This window comes from Lolium rigidum, chromosome 4, assembly GCF_022539505.1.
Source record: "Lolium rigidum isolate FL_2022 chromosome 4, APGP_CSIRO_Lrig_0.1, whole genome shotgun sequence".
Taxonomy (NCBI): Eukaryota; Viridiplantae; Streptophyta; class Magnoliopsida; order Poales; family Poaceae; genus Lolium; species Lolium rigidum.
The window spans coordinates 62,343,101-62,363,000 of NC_061511.1; the positions used below are offsets into that span (position 1 = coordinate 62,343,101).

Below are 19,900 nucleotides of genomic sequence, written 5' to 3' on the forward strand. Positions count from 1 at the left end.
GAGTATCTACTAGCAACGGAGAGCATGCAAGATCACAAATAACATATAACATGAATATATAATCGATCTCAACATAGTATTCAATATTCATCGGAACCCATCAAACATAACATGTAGCATTACATAAAGATGATATTGATCATGTAGGGCAGCTCACAAGATCTAAACATGAGGCACATATTGGAGAAGACACCCATCTAGCTACTGCTATGGACCCATAGTCCAGGGATGAACTACTCACGCATCACTTCGGAGGGAGGCATGGTGATATAGATGCCTCTGGTGATGATTTCCCCCTCCGGCAGGGTGCCGGGAAGAACTTTAGAACCCTCCCGAGATGGGTTCTGGGATGGCGGCCATGACGGAACTTTTCGTGGATGGAGACTCGGGTGTGTGGGGTTTTCCCGAGATTGTGAATAAATAGGTGGAAGGGCGTGGTCGGTGGCCGCCTGGAGGGGCCACACCAATCCTTGGCGTGGGCCCACCCGTGGTCGTGCCATGGGGTGGCTTCGCCGCCCTGTGGCGCCTCTTCATCCCCTCTTTGGTCTCTGTGTTCCTTATGGAGAAATATTGACTTCGGCTTTTGTTTCGTTCAATTCCGAGAATATTTCCTATACATCTTTTCTGAAACAAAAAACAGCAAAAACCAGGGAACTCACACTGTGGCATCTTATCAATAGGTTAGTGCCGGAAAATGTATAAAAGTGTAATGAAGCATGAGGAAAACATATATAAATTGATGTAAAACAAGGATGGAGCATCAAAAATTATATATACGTTTGAGACATATAAAGCATCCCCAACCTTAACTTATGCTCGTCCTCGAGTAGGTAAGTGATAACAAAATAATTTTAGAGGTGACAAGCCAACACAATCTTGATCAAGCAGGTAAAGCATTGTGAGCTGGGATCAAAGTACTCTAAACATAGGCATGATAGATATAATTCTAACAATAGAACTTAGCAATTATGTTATAATATGAGAAGTAACTCAAACAAAGGATCATGAATAATTATGCAATGAAAGCAACTATTGTTTATGAGGATAGATAAAACATAACAAAGTGGTAATCAACATGCCCTTTATGGAATAGCAAAACATAGATGCTAGGACACCTTTAAAGTTCAGATGGTGACTAGATACAAGTAATTTAAGAAAAAGAAATAGTCATAATCATGAATCAAACAATAATAATTTTGGTACTTTGCACATTGCACTAAGAATGATAACTATGCTCTCTTAATTGGTGCATAAGTAGAGGATGAAGACTCAATCATAAAAGTAAAAGAGAGACTATTTGCGGAGCAAGCAAGATAAACAAGTTTTATAAACCTTCTAAAAAGTATGATACTCATTAGCTTTGAGCTCTCATTGCCCCTATCATAAGCATCTTGAATGGTTAAAGTTAATGTGAGGCAAATATGAGTCATATGCTTAACAAATCACAAGTTGAAAATATCATGCCCCTTGAATACGAGTACCTACACCTCATGCTACTCAATTTAGGTTCCAAATAAGTTCTTGTCATTGTAAGTATACATGTATCATAAAGAACGCAGCAGGGGTACATCTTGCCCCATGATATGGAAGTACTCTTTAAAATAAGTGCAATCCCACAACAAAATGACAAGATAAACAGACAATGAGCATCTCAGCAATCCTTTTATTTACTATGGGTATAGCTTTTTATTGAAGATGCTTCATAGAATATTCACTATAGAATGTTGTAAAATTCCACCATGAATAATGCATGGCTTAAGATAGAGGCCCAACGTTTCTACAAACTCCATGGACTTACAAGTTTTCATTCTATTTCGCATCGATAGGCATCCATAAGCAAAATATCATGATATCAACTAAATAATAAGTGCAATGTTGAAAGCGTGCCCCATGAAAGCACGGTTGTGATAACTCCCAACTTAAAATTTGTAAGCATATAATCAACATAAGATAGTCACAATGATGAAGTTTATTAAGTACAAGAAAGTAAATATGCCATCAAATTCGTCCGAGCTTTACTAATTAATTTTCTCATACCAAAATTTAATTTGGAAGATAAATAATAATACGATGAATATACTTGGAATAGCAATAATGCTAATAGGTAGATATAGTCGACACAATTGGCAAACTTTGGTTAATGGTGGTTGGATGCACGAGTAGAGTTCATACTCAGTACATCCGAAGGCTAGCAAAAGACTGGGAGCAAAGTGAGCAATAATGGCCATAACCATGCATAGCGACAAAACATTATCAATCAAAGCATAAAGTGATATTACAAGTAAAAAAATAAATGATCATAGAGACTTTAGTTGACTGGTCATAGTCATATCATGATGTAAATATGCGCCAAGTCAACCCAATAAAGCATCAAAGGAGAATACCACAATATTATGCATTTTATGATGGAAACAACACATGATTCTTTCAATAGCACATTATGCATTCTCAGTTATTTGGGACAAGTCATGCTACAGTAATATATACTAAGCATATGGCAAGAATAACATCCAACGTGACATGCCAAAGTCTATGTCACAGTCTAGACAAGCTTCTTTTTGCATCGCTATAGGCATGAAACATTTTACTCGTATCCAACACCAATCAACTTATTTGAAATAACTCTCAGAGATGAAAAACAATATGGACCAGAGAGTTAATCATACTTAAATAAAGAATACTAACGATCTCTGAACAAAATTCAAGTGAAAGAACAAGAGCTAAACACAGTATTAGAAAATTAGAACAATCGCAGAACAATAACAATGAAAACTAGATCGTTCTATGCAATTAAAACGGAGCGGGTTTTTCTGCAAAACAAATGTGCCGGGATCCAACATATGCCACAGCAAACAAAATAAAACTAAACTAAAAATAAGAATAAGAATAAAGACGCTCCAAAAACAACACATAGTGTATAAAGCAATAAAAATATAGTGCATAGAGAGATGACCTGTTGCTTTGTTGATGAAGAGGGGATGCATTGGGTATCCCCAAGCTTTGACGCTCGTACCTCTTGGATATTTTTTGGGGTGGCAGGGGCATCCCCAAGCTTGAGCTTTTGTCCATTTTTCATCTCATCACATCATTCTTCTCTCCCTACACTTTAAAACTTCATTCATACAAAACTTCACACAATTCTTTATTAGCAGCATTAGTACAATCAAAATAAACAAATCCACTTGAGTTCAGTTATAACATATATCAAACATCTATTAAAGCATTAGCTACAGTAGCAACTCTTTAAAAAGCTCTTTGATCAACAAAACTAAAAAAAAGATTTAAAAGACAAAAAAATAGTGTAGAAATCTGTCAAAACAGAACAACATGTAAAGATCGATTTTGTCAAAAATCCTCCGTTGCTCATCTCAAAAAGTGGTCAACTAGCGAAAGTTAGGTAATAACCCGGGGCATATAAATAAAAAATGACAGCTCAAAATTACGTATTATCTATTTATACGAATTTAAGGTAACATCACATAATCTGTTTTCGGACAGCAACTTCCTCAAATCTTACTTTCTTCCTATTAGAGGCTACTCTTTGCACAAAAACGAAATAAAAATAACAAGAAGATGTTATTACAGAGGAAATAACTTTCAAGACTCTATAAAAAGAAAAATTACAGAAAATAAACATGGGTTATCTCCCAAGAGTGTTTTTCTTTAACGCCTTTCAGCTAGGCGCAGAAAAAGAACGAGCATCAAGTATTATCATGTGAAGAAACATCAACATCATAATTTTTTCTAATAATAGAATCATAAGGTGACTTCTTTTTTCTAGGGAAGTGTTTTATACCTTTCTTAAGTGGGAATTGATATTTAATAATCTCATCTCTCATATCAATAGCAGCACCAACAGTTCTAAGAAATGGTCTTCCCAAACTAATTGACAAGAAGCATTGCATTTAATATCCAAAACAACAAAATCAACGGGGACAAGGTTATTGTTAACTATAATAAGAACATTGTCAACTCTCCCCAAAGGTTTGTTTGCAGCAATATCAATAAGATGAACATCCAAATAACACTATTCCAACTGTGGCAGTTCAAGCATATCATAGATTTTTGGAAAAAGTTCAGAACAAACCTTCAACTCGTAGGCGTTAGCTAAATTAAACCCTGAACTTAGAATCCCGGTAATCCACACTCTGGACTGTTAAATCCCAGTCTATTTTCAACCCTAGCTGTGTTTGGCGCACCGGGAAAGCAATGAGCCAGGCCAGGATAATATGATACTCTCACTGACAAGATGGGTACACATGTCATGTCCATCTCCTTTTTTTTTGCGAAAGCTGTCATGTCCATCTCCTTCCTCCAATATTTTTCCCCAATCTTTACCAAATTTACTATGACACAGTTGACTGCCTTCATCATGTCTGTTAGCTCGAACCAGTCCCTTGCATTCGTAGGCGCGGACGCGAGCCGGCTGGCTAGAACATGTGCTGATGCCGATGGACGAGAGGAGCATCGCGGTAAACACCTCAACGGGGACGCGAGGAGGAGGCCGTGAGCGACCTCGTCGTCATCCCACGGGCCAGGAGGGTGAGCTGGACCTCGCGTGCTGGTGGTTCGCCATCGAGCGGAGGCGCATCTCGGGACCAGCGGGGCCCTGCGAAGAGGAGCACGCCAAGGATGTTGCGCCGCCGCTCGGAGGTGTGTAGCCTACGATGCCGCTCGACCAGGCCCTGCTCCTCCCCCATCCAGCACTTCGGAGGTGCGTAGCCTGCGACGCCGCTTGGCCAGCCCCTGCTTCTCCCCCATCCAGCATGTTGCCCCACTTGAGGTCCCACCGGCCGGGCCACTTCTTCTATTTTGGTCGGGGAGGCGGGGGGTGCGGGAGCCGCGCAGGTAACCCGAGGGGGGGTCCGCAGGTCCACGCCGGTCGCTGGAAGCAGAGTGGACGGGAGATGCGCAGTTCACCGAAGGGAGTGTGCCCAACCTCCAACTCGAGCCACCGAAAGTTCTACAAACATGGAACAGGAAACTGTAGATAAATATAGTGGGGAATAGACTAGAGGTAGAAGATAAACATGACATGTGGGCCAGCTCTCTCAGTGACAGATCTTATTTGGAAAGAAAATTACACAGGGATCGGGGTTGAAAATAGACTGTGATGTGATAGTTCAGAGTGTCGATTACCGGTATTCTAAGTTCGGGGTTTTATTTGACTAACGCCTATGAGTTCACGGTTTATTTTGGACTTTTTCCGTGCCACTATCCACAAAATGTTTCTTGACCCTCGCGATCATGGGAGGCGTCTTCCTTGTCTTTCTTCTCTGTCTCCGGCCAAACTTGCGAGCTAGACCGACCAAATTCTAGGCCTGAGCCGAGCTCAAATGGCATGGTCCAAAGCGTGGCTGACGGCTCTTTGACATAATGATCGGATTTCTTTCTTTTTATCTCTTATTACCTTCTTTGTGATATTCTTTAAGACTTATATGTATGTGCTTTTCCATCTACTATTTAACACGTAACCGAGACCAGGAAAAAGTCATTGTTTCAAACAACAAAAACAACTCGTGAAACAATTTTTGCACACCCCTAACTATTCCGTTTTAATTTTCCAGAGCAACCCGGAAGATCAGAGGAACGATAACAAAATGCCGACTCATTCCACCCTCTTCTACCAACATTATTGTCCTTGAGCAACCATACAAACACTTTCAATTTTCAGCAACACCATGCCAGCTTATCTTACCAGAAATGCTCAAAGGAAAAATAAAGAGCTGTCACTGAGCATTGCCAAAGCCAAAGCCATGTCCCTTTCAGTTTCCCCGCATTGCTTTCTCTGCCCTTGTACATGTGCGCTCGTGATCTCTTGCTTCACTTCACTAGTTGATCACTCCACAGCCACCACTGTACCGTACGTGCTCCAAGTTCCAACAATGGAGATGGAGTGGCAGCGGGATCTCGCCGGCCTCGGGCTCGCCGGCATCTGCCGCGAGACCAGTCGCGTGGTCCGCGTCATCCTCCCCAACTTCGCCAACGTGGGTCCCGCGTTGCTCTCCGCGTTCTTGCTCGCCCGCGCCGCCGTTTCCTCCCGCATCGCCTCCGACCACGACTACGGCACCAGCCTCGTGTCGGACTCGGCCGTCCTCGGGCTCTTCCTCCTCTGCACCGCCGCCTACGCGCTCGCCGTCGCGTCCCTCTACCGCACGGGCGGCGACCTCCTCGCCGCCGATCGCATCCTCAAGGAGGACCTCCCCGTCGCCCCTATCGCGCGGCTCCTCGCCACGTTCCTCCTCGTGGCGGTCCCCTTTCTCGCAGTCTATACCGCGCTCTCCGTCGATGCCAAGATCGTGCTGCCGCTGCGACTGCTGGGATGGGCCAGCGCGGCGTACGTCGCCACGGTGTGCCAGATGGCCTGCGTGGTCTCGGTGCTCGAGGTCACCAAGCTCTTCGGCGCCGTGCGCAGGAGCCGGGACCTCTTCGCCGGCAAGTTCTGGGCGGCCGCCTGCGTCTTCGCCACGCTCGACGGTTGCATCATCGCGGTGCTAAAGGCTTTCCAGGCGCTGGTGCTTGACGACGCGCTGGGCCTCGGCCTCACGGTCCAGGTGGCTGCGGCGGCGACGGCGTTCGTGGCTCTGTGGGGGGTGCTCGTCGTCACGCTTGTGGCGCAGCCGGTGGTGTACATGGTGTGCATGAGCCACCACCTGGAGGTCGTCGACAAGGCCCACCACGACTAGGCTCGCCGTCGACGGCGACAACTAATGGCGTGAAGCTGCAGCAAGTGCAGACGGCGCCGCAGCTCACTGCTGACACTGCAACTACTGCCGATCGAGCTAGCCATCCCGAAGAGTTTAGACCAATTAATTAAGCTTTATATTAGACTATTTGAGCTTTATTTCTTCTAGCATCAAGAGTAGGTTGCTCAAAAAATAACTTCCAAGAACTTATTAGCTAGTTCGAAAGAGTATGCAGTCATATGGAACTCTTTGATTGGAATTATGTTAAGCTTTGAGATTTTTTTTTTTTTTTTTGAGAAACACAGTACAAACGCAGGCGCTCACATACACGCGCATACACTCACCCCTATGAACGCACACACGCACACCCTACCCCTATGAGCACCTCCGGAAGACCGAGCCGGCGGATTGGATCTTGAAATTGACGAAGTCACCACGAGCGCCTGCTCGTCGACGGGAACGTCGCCTCCCACTGAAAGAATATTCCGCCTTTATGAGACACACAGATGTCAAACCTGGGGTTTGAACTCTGGTGGGCTGGGGGTACAACCACCCTCCTAACCACCCAACCTAAGCATATGACTCTTTGCGCCAAACAAAGTGTTCGATTTTTTCCATTTTTATTTTCCAGAGCTACCTTCAAACTCTGAATAATAACAAAAGCAAATCCAAGAAGTTTCTGAACAGAAGGGAGTGGGGAAGAGGGATGTCCCGTGTTATTAGGAGGACCATGGGCTTGAAAGAAATTGAGGAGTTGGTAATTAGATGGGCATACATATCTACAGAAAGGAGTTAGTACCTAACAAATACTAAAGCCCACTCAGAAGGCGCAGCCGAACTAAACCTAGGTCATATACGCAATCCGTATTCGTCGCTTATTGCGGGAGCGAACACTCCCGCTCAAGCGACGGATTGGGTGGGCCGGCCTATTAGCGCTTAGGACGTACGGTTTTCCTTTGTTTTTTTTCGTTTTTTTCATGGTTTCTCAGGTTTTTTCGGTTTTGGATGATTTCTTATATGGTTTTTTGCTGTTTTGTTTTTACTGATTCCGAAATTTGTTCGGATTTTTTTTTGTTCAGATTTAACAAATGTTCATCTTTGAAATTTATTTGAATTTGAAATTTGTTCGAATTCAAAATTTGTTCAAGAATGTATTTTGTTCAAATATATTTTTTGTTCGATATAAAATTCTTCGTTTTTAATTTTTTCTGTTTTTAATTTATTTCATTTTGAATTTTGTTCCGTTCTGAATTTTATTCATATTTTGAAATCTGAACTGAACGAAAAAAAAGACTTAAACGGGCCGAGCCCATACGTACTTTTTCCATCACGCCGACCTAAGCGGAGGCAACCTTCAGCTCCGCTTAAGGCGGGCAATAGGCGCTCCCGGTCATATATGTTCTGCAGTCCTTGGCCGGGAAGTAGATCGCATCAAGGTAAACAACAAGGCCAATCCTATACACTGACCAGGCATCGCACAGCCTGATCGGTTATTGGGCCTAACCCATTTTCTCTTTTTTCTTTTTTCCGTGTTCTCTTTCCGTTTCTGTTTTTTCCTTTTCTTTTTATTCTTTTTTCTGTTTTATTTTTTCCTTTTCTTTTTGTTCAAAATAAGAAAAAAATAAATTTAAAAATAGCGCAAATTTGAAAACCGTATAAATTTGGAAAGTGTTCAAATTTGAAAAATATTCAAAATTAAAATTGCTCGTATTTAAAAAATGTTCTTTTTTTCAAAAAATGTTTAAATTTTGCAAAAATGTTCAATCTCAAAAAACGTTCAAATTTTGAAAAAAAATCTTCTAAAAAATAATTTTCGGAGTTTTTATAGAAAACCCAAAAATAAAACTTCCAGAATTTTCAATTAAAACTCCCAGATTTAAAAAACTGATTTAAAAATATTTATTCTTCTTAAAAAACGAAATATGTAAATAGAAAAGAAAAAAACAGAATAAGAAAAACAAAAACGAACTTACCTCATGGGCCTTGGCCCGCTACACAACTGCCAGGTCGAGGGTGGGCGGCACCCTGGGGACATGCTATACACCGACCTGCTCGGTCGGTGCCACGCACCGCACACCCCCACAACTCGGGGCGGTTTAGTGGGCCGCGGCCCATCCCAACAGGTAAGTTTTTTTTCCTTTTTCTTTTTCTTTTTGCTGTTTTATCTTTTCTATTTATATTTCCGTTTTTAAAATCTAACAATTTTTTTGGAAACATAAAACTATTTTTTGAGATAGAATATTCCGTAAAATTTGAACATTTTCAAAACTGAACAAATTTTAGAATTTGAATAGTTTTAAATTTGAACAGTTTTAAATTTGAACAGTTTTACATTTGAACATTTTTTAAATTTGAACAAATTTTAAATTTGAACATTTTAAAGTTTTAAACAATTTTTGAATTTGAACAAATTTCATATTTGAACGGTTTTTCAAATTTGAATGGTTTTTAGATTTGAACGGTTTTCAAATTTGAACATTTTTGAATTTAAACATTTTCTCAATTTAAACAATTTTTAAAAATTAAAATTTTTGAATCTGAAAAAATATAAACAAAACCGAAAACAGAAAAAGAAACCAGAAAAGAAAAAAGGAAAAGCAAAAACGAACTGCACAGGCTAAACAGACCCAAATGGGCCTGGCCCTTACCCGACCAGGGGGTGTGCGGTGGCCGGTAGCCACCGACCTGGTCGGTGTATAGGTTTTGCCGCACACTGTCCGCACTAACCCGGTCGGTGTATAGGAGGTCCTAAACGACAATTCCTATTGCACGTTTACTGGGAGATTGCTCTCTAGCCCAGGCACGCTTTCGAGCTGGACCGACCCATTTAGCAGTGGTTTGGAGGCGGTTTTCCTTTATTTCTTTTTATGGTTTTCGGTTTTTTTTCCGATTTATAGTTTCTCCAAAATTATTTTGTGGGGTTGGTTTTGTTGAAATTTAAAAAAAAGTTTTTTTGTACTTGAACATTTTTCAGATATAAACTTTTTCGAATATGAATAGTTTTCACACATGCAAATTTTTAAATTTGAATATTTTTTGGATTTGAATATTTGTCAGATTTGAACTTTTCAAATATGAACGTTTCAAATTTTAATATTTTAAATATTTGAATAGTTTGAAATCTGAATAGTTTTCTCGCTTGAAATTTTTATGGATTTAAAATTTTTCTGATCTGAATAGTTTCACAATCTAAACTTTTTTAAAATTTTGAAGATGTTTTCAAATATCTGAAAACCAACAAAAAAAAAAGAGAAAAACCGAAACATGACGCATGCGCTTGGCACACATACGTGGAAGAATGAAAAGCAACTATAAGATTAAATGGGACGGCGCAATAGTGGTTCCTTTAAGCGATACGGGGCATGTTGTCACCATGCAATAGGCGCTCCCAAGGTAAACCTAGTCGTGACGAACGAAGTCAAAAGCATATTTAACTGGCTCAAATTCCTACAAAGAAAAGTTCAATTCACTAAATTATCAGCTTTAGAAGATTCTCCTCCTATGCACTGGCCTATCTCAATTGCAACGACACCGGCGAGCCCGCGTGCCTGCGGCTCGAGGCCTTTCCTGCTCGGTCATTCTCCACCGCACCCTTACAATGACATTGCTCCCTCCAATCGTTCCAGCCCCAGGCTGCCTTTCATCCCTAGGGTATGTGTGGGAGAGAGATGTTGAAACCATTGACGAATAGGTCCCAAGTGTAAGAAAAAAAAAATGGGGTTGTGGATTTCCGGACTTCTCCGATTTCTGCATTTTCAAGATAGGAATCCGTCATGTAAAGTTATTGGGCAAGAGATACCGATGATATCTATAGTTGCTCGGGACTGAGGACATGGTTTAGCATACTTCTCCTCGCTACCTATATTTTTGTGTAAACAACCTTCTAAGCTAATTGAACTTGATACCCTGTCCCTTCTAACCCTAGTTTGTTAGTGTAAAAATACAATGAGAATACCATGAGCTCACACAGGTTAATTTTTGATTGCCATTGCGATGCGACCGTGCAGCGGGACTATTTTCTGAACATTCGCTCTACAGGAATTCCGAAGATCTTATCAGTCTCTACTGATTTATCTGATGCATTTTTAATACCGTAATATTTTTTTTATTTAGTTAGCATAAATAGGATCGGAGCATCTCTTACAAACAAAAAAAATGTCTCACCAGCACCAACCCGTCCAAGATAGCAATGATAGCATCTAGACATAACTAAATCACATCTACCAATAGTCATCGAGTCGGATTGCCTTCAGCTTATATCGACTATTCAGGAACACCAACCAGATAGGTCGCTTCTTATGCATTTATTTTCGGAGATTAAAAGATTTTCTAGTCTAGATCGTGTGTGCAAGTTTGTAAAAGTGGATCGCTCGCAGTTTAGGGTCAGCTACTGTCTTGCAACTTTTGCAAGAGGAGAGTACCAATCTAATATATGACTCGGTTCAGGTCCTGAAAGCATGATTCGGGAAGTGAATTTGGAGCGTCTTGTAACCCTTTGTGAGTAATGAAATTCTCTTTTACCCGGAAAAAAAAAAACCCGTCCAAGAGGTCCACAACACCCCACCTCATTCAAGTAGTGAGTTGAACAGAGATACTGGTACCAGAATAGAATAGTGGAGGCGTGGAGCACGCTGCCACTCTCGCCCTTCAGTTCTTCTCTCCGCCTCCCGTCCTGTCCATTCGTCTCACCCTCCCCCTCTTCCTCCACCGACACATGGGCCCTTACGCAGCCAGGCCCCACGCGCGAGCGACACGTAGCGCGATACTGCGCGAGCTTTTATGAATTCAGCTGCCTCAATGGAGAAAATGAAAGAATCAGAGAAGATGCCGCGCACACACTCTCTCGTTTGATTGGCGGGTGCCTCTCCTCCTCTCTCTCTCTATTTCTTCTCCCCTGCGTCCTTGACTTCGCCGCTGTCTCACTCACAACCACCATCCGCTCTGCTCTCTGAGAGTGGCGAAGCAAGCGAGGTAAGGGATCCATTCACCGAATAACTTGGTATATGCCTGCTTAATCAAGTGTTACTCCTGGTTACCCGTACTAGCTAGTATCTTGCTTGTTGGTCGATTCATGTCAAGCGTGCTTGTGGTCACCGCCTATGAGTAGGTTCCCACCTATTTTAAAGCTTCTGATTTGGTGTGTTTGTGTTGACTGATTTTAATTTGGTTTGGATTGGTGCTTGTCCTGATTCCTGAATCCTGATATGCTGCTAAGGTGTCTGATTACAGTGATTAACTTGCCCCCACCTTGTTCCTTTTATGTTTGTGGAGAAAATTACTTGCTACCTTGATGTGAGTTGCTCATGAGTTGTGCTGCTTCTACTGCATATACAATACATGTAAACCTGATGATGTACACACAGTTTCTTTTTGTTTTCCAACAAAATAGCATCACTCTGCTGCATATGTTCATATATTTTTTTGTTTGTAAAGTTTTTTTTTTGTTGAGATATTTGGTTAGCAAATATATACAGCCTAGGAGCTTTCCTGACATGGATCCAGAGATATTTAGGCAAGTCTGAGGTTCTGCCAGAGTTGTATAATCTGCTAACATTTGGATGACTTCCAAATGGACGCTAACATAGTTTGACTTCAGCATATGTTATCCTAGTTGGCTAATCGAGGCTCACATTTTTTGCCCTCAGTTCTTTAAGTTTCTGAAACCATGGGGCGGAGGCATCTTTTCTTGGTGGCCACTTGTTTGTGTGCTCTCTCATGCGCCACGCTGCTTGATGCTTCCTCTAACGACGGGCTGCTAAGGATCAACCTGAACAAGAAGACATTGAACTATGAATCTCTGACTGAAGCCAAGCTGGCGAGGCAGCAGGACAGCCGTCGACTGCTGAAGACCGGTGGCTCGGACAGCGACATCGTGCCTCTTGTCGACTACCTCAACACGCAGTACTTTGGGGTGATCGGCCTCGGCACGCCACCGCAGAACTTCACTGTGATATTCGACACCGGGAGCTCCAACCTCTGGGTTCCCTCGTCCAAGTGCTATTTCTCGGTCAGTCTTCTTGGTCGACAAGTTTACCAAATCCATGTGTTTTAAGCTGTTTCAGCATTGCACATTATGGGATTTTGATCTTTGATGTGAATGGAATATGCTGCAGATAGCGTGTTACCTCCACCCCAGGTACAAATCGAGCAAATCAAGCACTTATAAAGCTGATGGTACGGTTTGCATTTTTGAAATCGCGGTCTCATGTTTGTGCTATTCATGATTATTATTGCTGAATGTCAGCTCTGTTGTCTATTCAAATTATTCAGGAGAGACTTGCCAAATTTCATATGGTTCTGGAGCAATCTCTGGATTTTTCAGCAATGATAATGTGTTGGTTGGGGAGCTTGTTGTGAAAAACCAGGTAAATTAAGAATTTTGTGTGATCATTCCTCATGCTACCCTTCACGTATTGCATTTCTAATACTGCAATTTTTTTGCCCATCTCAGAAATTCATTGAGACGACGCGTGAATCAAGTGTTAGCTTTATCGTCGGGAAATTTGATGGCATCCTTGGCCTTGGCTACCCTGACATCTCAGTTGGGGAAGCCCCTCCAGTATGGTACGTTTTTTAGTTATTTGAACCGCTTGTAATACAATCACATGAGCCGCATTTCCAGTTTACCAACTGAACATTGTTTTCTCTCTTGTGTGCAACAACAGGCTGAGCATGCAAGAGCAGAAACTGCTCGCTGACAACGTCTTCTCATTCTGGCTTAACCGGGATTCTGATGCACCTTCTGGTGGCGAGCTCGTCTTCGGTGGCATGGACCCAAATCACTATAAAGGAAACCACACCTATGTCCCTGTGAGCAGCAAAGGTTACTGGCAATTTAACATGGGTGATCTCTTGATTGATGGTCACTCCACGGGCTTCTGTGCCAATGGCTGTGCTGCTATTGTGGACTCTGGGACTTCCCTGCTGGCTGGACCAACTGTATGTATCGATATCCTCAAACTAACGATCCAGATTATTTTTTGTCTTTGTTCTATATTTGTATGATCATGTTTACTGGACATATAATCATTGCTAAGCTGGAAGTTAGTAATCACTAGATTAATTACTTTGAATGGAGCTGAATGCTAGATAGTGCATGGTATCTGTTCAAATATGGTTAACGCCTGGAAGTACTGAACTAGATTCATTACTTATATCAATATGGCATGACTAAGTTGTTGCCTATGTTGTGCTGTTTGCAGGCTATAATTACTCAGGTGAACCAGGCAATTGGAGCTGAGGGAATTATCAGCACAGAATGTAAAGAAGTGGTGAGCCAGTACGGAGAGATGATCCTCGAGTTGTTAGTAGCACAGGTTTGCCTGTTACTCCATTCTTCACATTTTTCTTTCAAACTTCCAACAGTGCGATATATTTCCTGAGATGATTTTGTTCTATGTTTGAGCAGACACAGCCACAGAAAGTATGCAGTCAGGTCGGTCTGTGTTTGTTTGATGGTACTCACTCTGTCAGGTTTGTTCATTATGCCGGAACCGTTGTGAATGTACATGAATTAAACTGCTCCTTAAATACTAGTATTATTAAACTCCTTTCATGATGAGGTAATTTTTATTTCATTACCTTCGGCAGTAATGGAATCGAATCTGTTGTTGGTCAAGAAAATGTTGGCGCGGATCTTATGTGCACAGCTTGTGAGATGGCTGTTGTGTGGATAGAGAACCAGCTGCGCGAAAACAAAACACAGGAGCTGATATTGCAATATGTTAACCAGGTTACTGCCTTTATGATTGGCCTTGACCTTTATCATTTTCTTCTGTAAAGTAATTGTGAAAACCAAGTAACTGCTGACAAAAATATTTTCGTTTCATCCCAGCTGTGTGAGCGCCTACCGAGCCCTAATGGAGAGTCAACAGTCAGCTGCCATGAGATATCTACAATGCCGAATCTTGCTTTCACCATCGCAAACAAGACATTCGTGCTAACGCCAGAGCAGGTGTTTTTTAAGTTTCTTTCACCCCATTTCCCAACTTTAATAACCATCATTTTCACCATGCATTGTCTTAATTTGGTGAACAACCAATATGCTTTACCACCTGATTGATTTGCTGGGCGTACGGTGAACAAGTTATAAGCGAGCCCGCACATTAGTGTAGTTCATGTTGTATTTTTAAACCTTGATATTGGTGTACACAAATTTCCTAAGAATCGTGTACCTTTAGAGTGAGGCATATCATCGTCGATATATACAGACAAAAGGTTGAATAAAAACTGTTCGTAAAATATAAACTCTTTGATTGAGATTTAGGATAAGATGATTAGTGCATGGCATGCAATTGGCTTTTTTGGAAGGAAAACTCCATTGAATTTTCTGTTTGTTCGTTTCTGTTCTACTCTGATCCACAAAAAGTTTCAGACACTCTGAAGTTCAGTACAATCTGTATTCACCCTCCACATGACCACATATCCATACATATTTACACCATGCCAAACTTGTGTTGCAGTATATTGTGAAATTGGAGCAATCAGGGCAAACCGTCTGCATCAGTGGGTTCATGGCGTTCGACATACCACCACCACAGGGTCCTCTCTGGTATGCATCATAACGTTTTACACTAGCACCTAGTTCCCTATAGTTTGCCTCTTCTCATATACAATTTCACATAACCCTTGCAGGATTCTTGGGGATGTGTTCATGGGCGCTTACCACACTGTGTTTGACTTCGGTAAAGACAGGATCGGATTCGCAACATCAGCATGAGGAGTCAAGATCGGTGTGATGTCGCTAAAATATCCACGTATCCTAGAATAGTTTGGGTATCCACGACACGAGCCCTGCTGTAAACTGTTGATTGATAAAATGCTGAAGCAAAAGAGAGAGCCTTTTATTTCTTTCTTAGACAAAGAATAAATTGATAGCTAATCTCTGAGGAAAGTATGTTTGAATCCATTATGGTTATTGTTGTAAAATGAAGATTGGAGTGTATGCATGTATAGCGAGAACTGAGATGAAAATATCAAACACATGGTTTGTACAAATATATCTGTATTCTTGAACAGAGAAATATGTATAACAATCAATGCAATAATATGCTGCTTCTCTCAAGAACTTTTCTTCATCGTTTATTAATATTTCGTATTGTATTCTGATGTAAGTTACTCTGTTGACATGTGTGAGAACAAAGAATAACCGAAGTGGGTAATTATCGAACTACTCCCAAGTGTGAAAATCGTTTTTCATGTGGTTATGGCTTCGGCAGTGCCTTCTCACAGATGATCTGCTTGAGCTGCAGGCTCGACCATGGCGAATGCTGCACCCTTTGTCGGCAGGAACAAGAGACGGCTATTCATTTGATTATTCACAGTATCCACCGGTTTCTGAAAAATGTAATGCGGTGTGCAAGTACCAAAAGAGAACTCTCTACAGAAAAATGCTTAATTAGTTTGTCTTTATGCGGCGCAAGTAAAGCTTTTTAGGGAGGCAATAACATTTGTAGTGTAATAAAAATAGTATTTGCGGACAAAGTCTAACAAGAATGCTCTAGGCAATGTCGGACTGGATGACCAAAACAGGGAGGTTTGTGCATTATTTTATCTGCAGTGATATCTCAGTTCTTACTTTCGCTACTAATTCTTGTTTAGATGACGCATCCTTGTCACAGTAGTCATGGTCACTTACAGACAAATCGCAATGCGATGAGATTTTCAGAGACTTACAGTACACCGGTTTCTGTATGTTTCAAAACTGTTATTTCCATTGGAGACGGTGCAAAGACATTGTTTTGGCACGATCATTGGTTACCCGGAGGCGTTCTGAAGCTGCAGTTTCCCAACCTTTTCGCTATTGCAACGAGGAAGTCTAGATCGGTCCAAAAGAAGCTTCACGATAGGAATTGGATGCGTCCTCTTTTCCACCTCTCCACGCCGGCACAACTCTCCCAGTTCTTGGTGCTCTGGGCCACACTCCAGGAGGTACACCTCCGGCAAAGTTTTGGAAGACACACACGGAGCCGAAGTGTCGTTTTTTCACTTAGTTGGTGTTGCATGGAAAGATTTTGATAGCGTAGAATTTGGCTATTCAGGGATGGCCCCATGACCCAATTTGCAAGCTTTGTAGGATCTATCAAGAAACAGTGCTGCACCTCCTACTGGATTGCAGCTTCTTCAAGTTAGTTAGGGACAAAATCTTCGAGTGGAACGCCACAATTGAAGTGGCCCCTCTTTCCTTGGGACATAACATTGACTCTTGGTGGGATGGCATGGTGATGGAGATTCTAAAAGGAAAGCGGAGGGGCGGAGCTCTGATATACACCATGTGAGGAATTTGAAAGAAAAGGAATAGGCGGATATTTCGCAGTAAGGCGTTGCAACCGGACTTGGTGGCTCATCTAGTTTTGGGAGGAGATTTTGGAGAGTGCTTTTGCCCACTCCCAGATGTGGCCCCAGAATTGTAACTATGCGGTCCTCTCCCATAGAATTTTTTTCCCCTCAGAGAGGACCCAGGAGCATAGTTTTAAAAACCGGACCGGACCGGACCGCCGGTCCGACCGGAGAAAACCGGAACCAGCACCTTCACCGGTTTGTTAGGCGCACTGGACCGAACAAGGAAGCAAACCGAAAATTTTACGGTCTAACCGCCGTTTTTCATCTGAACCGAAGCAAACCGGTGGCAGGTCCAACCGGTCATAAGATAGTGGTGGTGCGGGGAATCGAACCCAGGGAGTGGAAATTCAATGCATTGGCTTCCCTTGTTCGTGGTAACCAACAATCCCATGCTACTTTTGTGATTATAACATGTAAGTCAACCTATTTGATATAGTATTTCCCTGGTATATTACTAAAAATAAAAATTAATTTTTAATTACCGGTCCAGCTATTAAATCGAGTGAACCAACAGTTGGACCAGTGAAACGTGAACCGAGAGCCTCACCGGTTCAATCACCGGTCTGGTTTTTAAAACTATGCCCAGGAGACATCACCGTGGCTTCGTAGAATGTTTTGTTTTTAATCTTGTTCGGTTACTCTCTTTGCTCCGACAAAGACTTATGAAAATAAACACTATTCTATCTAATTGGGTTGAAGGATCGGCTGCTTTAAAACTTAAAAAAAAATCTGATGTGGTTTGCAAGTACCAGACTGCGCCATGAAACCTCCGAAAACTCTCCCATAAAATACGAGATGTTATTGACGACAAGGAGATGTTCTCTGATCCAGACTAATATAAATTATATATTGAGTTCAAGTTTGACAACAACATATTACGCTCCCTACAGCTTTGAGTATTTCTTGATGCCTTGTTCGTAGTTCTTTACCCTCTCCGGTGTTGACATGTTGGTTAATATGGTGACTCTTGCAGATGACGCCAAATCTTTGCGCTCCGAAGTGGAAGGATCCATCAGCCATATCTGGACCTCCCAGACCTGTGAGAATCAAAATAAAGTTCAGCAACATAGAAGTTGTGCAAATATTCTAAAACCTGAAGAAATAATAAACAGAAGAGGAGCCATATCCAGACCTATGGTTGTGCAGACTGCTTAGTTTGAACAGGTTGAATGGTAAATTCTAAACAGCAACTGGCGTATTGTATGACGAATACAGAGAGTCTAAGAAAGTTGTGCAAATATTTTAAAACCTGAAGAAACAATAAACAGAAGAGGAGCCATATCCACACCTATAGTTCTGCAGACTGCTTAGTTTGAAGAGATTGAGTGGTAATTAAATTCTAAACAAATACTGGTGTATTAGTATGATGAGTACAGTGAGTCTAAGATATTAGAATGCGAGTTTCTACGAGACGACGCAATCGACATGTGAGTAGTTAGTGACGGGCTGCCTGCATTAATCTGATATTTTCATTCTCCTGAAGATATTTCTTTTTTTAGTATGCCTGAAAGAGAATTGTCTTGGCAGTGGCTAGCACGCCAGAAAAGACTTGTAATGCAGGCAGAAGAGTCAAACTTGTGCAGCTTAAGCATTCCATTTCGAGCAATCTTCTTCTCCATTACTTTTCCAACGCCCCAACCAACCATTCGCCAAAGAAAGAAGAAAGAAAGAACCAACCAACCAGATTGACGAATCAGCATGCAGCTTCTGATTAATCCATGTTCAGTGTGGGCTTACTGACTCTCAGATTGACGAATCAGCATGTACTTACGAGTTCATTATTATTATTATTCTCTCTGTCCCAAATCAATTGAATCAGTTTTGTCTAGATACATGTATATCTAATCAAAATTTGGGACTGAGGGAGGGAGCATTACTTTTGCTTCGACAAACTAAGTTTCCCAATTCCCATAAAATGGGATCCGAAATGAAACGCCTTAGGCCTTCCGAACTGATTTGCTTTGGGGTTTATTTTTTTCGAAGAGGGGAATGAAACCTGGCATCTGATCAATCTATTTTGCTTCGGTAAAGTGAACTTTGGGTCCAAATAAAATAACACGTGGTTTCATTCCCAGAGGAATTTGTTGGTTGTGGAGTTTCTTTCGTGTGGGGAACTGAGGCGCGAGGATGTAGCGTACCTGGATGTTGCGGCCGACCTGGATGGGGCTGGCCTTGGCCTCGATCCGGTCGCCGAGGCGGGCGGGCTTGAGGTGGTTGATGGAGAGCTGCACGCCGGCCACCCTCTTGTACCCCGACGCCATGAACCCGCCGATGCTCGCCGTCGACTCCGCGATGAGCGCCGACACGCCGCCGTTGAGCATCTTGAACGGCTGCGACCACCCAGCTAATTAAGCAGGCCAATCACGGCGCACATGGTTCGGCACGGCGGCAGTGTACATACCTGGCAGCAGATCTCGGTGACGGTGAGGCGGCCGAGGACCTCGTCCCCAGTGATGCGGGTGAACTCGAAGCCCAGGGCGTGCAGCGCGTTGTCCGGCGGCACGCCCTCTCCGAAGCCGGGCGGCGGCCCGGGTGGAGACGACGCTGGAGGGCCGCCGCTCTGTCCCTTGCCCGCCATCGTTAATCTGCTTGGAGTCGCCCAACACGGAACAGAGTCAGCAGATGTGAGATGGTGGGGAAGACGATAACCAACACGTCCCCATGACTTCAGTTCAGCTGCTGTTCCGACGTGCACGCACGGCTAGCGGGTGGGCCGGTCCACAAGTTTTTTCTTTTCCCCTTTAACGACCTTTTGTTTCTCTTTCTTTTTTCCATTTGATTTTCACAATTTATTTATATACGGTTAAATATTTATTTACTATTTAATTTCTTAGTTTATGTTATTTTTTACTCTCTTTTTTCTATACCACCCT

At 42.3% G+C, this 19,900-nt stretch overlaps 3 protein-coding genes across 3 annotated transcripts; 2 read left to right on the forward strand and 1 right to left on the reverse strand.

The window, feature by feature from the left end:
* The first annotated feature begins 5,891 nt into the window (after positions 1-5,891).
* Positions 5,892-6,686, forward strand: LOC124646406. Its single transcript, XM_047186524.1, has one exon. The coding sequence runs from the start codon at positions 5,892-5,894 to the stop codon at positions 6,684-6,686; it is 795 nt and encodes a 264-aa protein (XP_047042480.1).
* Positions 6,687-11,523: 4,837 nt separating this feature from the next.
* Positions 11,524-15,750, forward strand: LOC124708666 (aspartic proteinase-like). Its single transcript, XM_047240342.1, has 12 exons — positions 11,524-11,657; positions 12,332-12,693; positions 12,800-12,860; positions 12,957-13,051; positions 13,138-13,250; positions 13,352-13,625; positions 13,889-14,002; positions 14,095-14,159; positions 14,277-14,418; positions 14,521-14,640; positions 15,149-15,237; positions 15,321-15,750. Exons 2-12 carry the CDS (start codon positions 12,352-12,354, stop codon positions 15,403-15,405), a joined length of 1,500 nt encoding a protein of 499 aa, XP_047096298.1. The 5' UTR covers positions 11,524-11,657; positions 12,332-12,351; the 3' UTR covers positions 15,406-15,750.
* A 2,040-nt stretch (positions 15,751-17,790) lies between these two features.
* Positions 17,791-19,605, reverse strand: LOC124649539 (1,4-dihydroxy-2-naphthoyl-CoA thioesterase 1-like). Its single transcript, XM_047189150.1, has 3 exons — positions 19,429-19,605; positions 19,166-19,357; positions 17,791-18,064 (listed from the first exon to the last, which is right to left on the reverse strand). The coding sequence occupies exons 1-3, from the start codon at positions 19,603-19,605 to the stop codon at positions 17,912-17,914; spliced, it is 522 nt and encodes a 173-aa protein (XP_047045106.1). The 3' UTR covers positions 17,791-17,911.
* Positions 19,606-19,900: the final 295 nt, after the last annotated feature.

Excerpts from the sequence above, each read along its gene's own strand:
- LOC124646406 (XM_047186524.1), top strand. The coding sequence starts at position 5,892 with ATGGAGTGGCAGCGGGATCTCGCCGGCCTCGGGCTCGCCGGCATCTGC.
- LOC124708666 (XM_047240342.1), top strand. The coding sequence starts at position 12,352 with ATGGGGCGGAGGCATCTTTTCTTGGTGGCCACTTGTTTGTGTGCTCTC. Across the intron at positions 12,694-12,799 it reads CGTCCAAGTGCTATTTCTCG|ATAGCGTGTTACCTCCACCC; the intron begins GTCAGTCTTCTT and ends AATATGCTGCAG. Across the intron at positions 13,251-13,351 it reads GGGGAAGCCCCTCCAGTATG|GCTGAGCATGCAAGAGCAGA; the intron begins GTACGTTTTTTA and ends GTGCAACAACAG.
- LOC124649539 (XM_047189150.1), bottom strand. The coding sequence starts at position 19,605 with ATGGCGGGCAAGGGACAGAGCGGCGGCCCTCCAGCGTCGTCTCCACCC. Across the intron at positions 19,358-19,428 it reads TCACCGAGATCTGCTGCCAG|CCGTTCAAGATGCTCAACGG; the intron begins GTATGTACACTG and ends GGGTGGTCGCAG. Across the intron at positions 18,065-19,165 it reads AGGTCGGCCGCAACATCCAG|GTCTGGGAGGTCCAGATATG; the intron begins GTACGCTACATC and ends TGATTCTCACAG.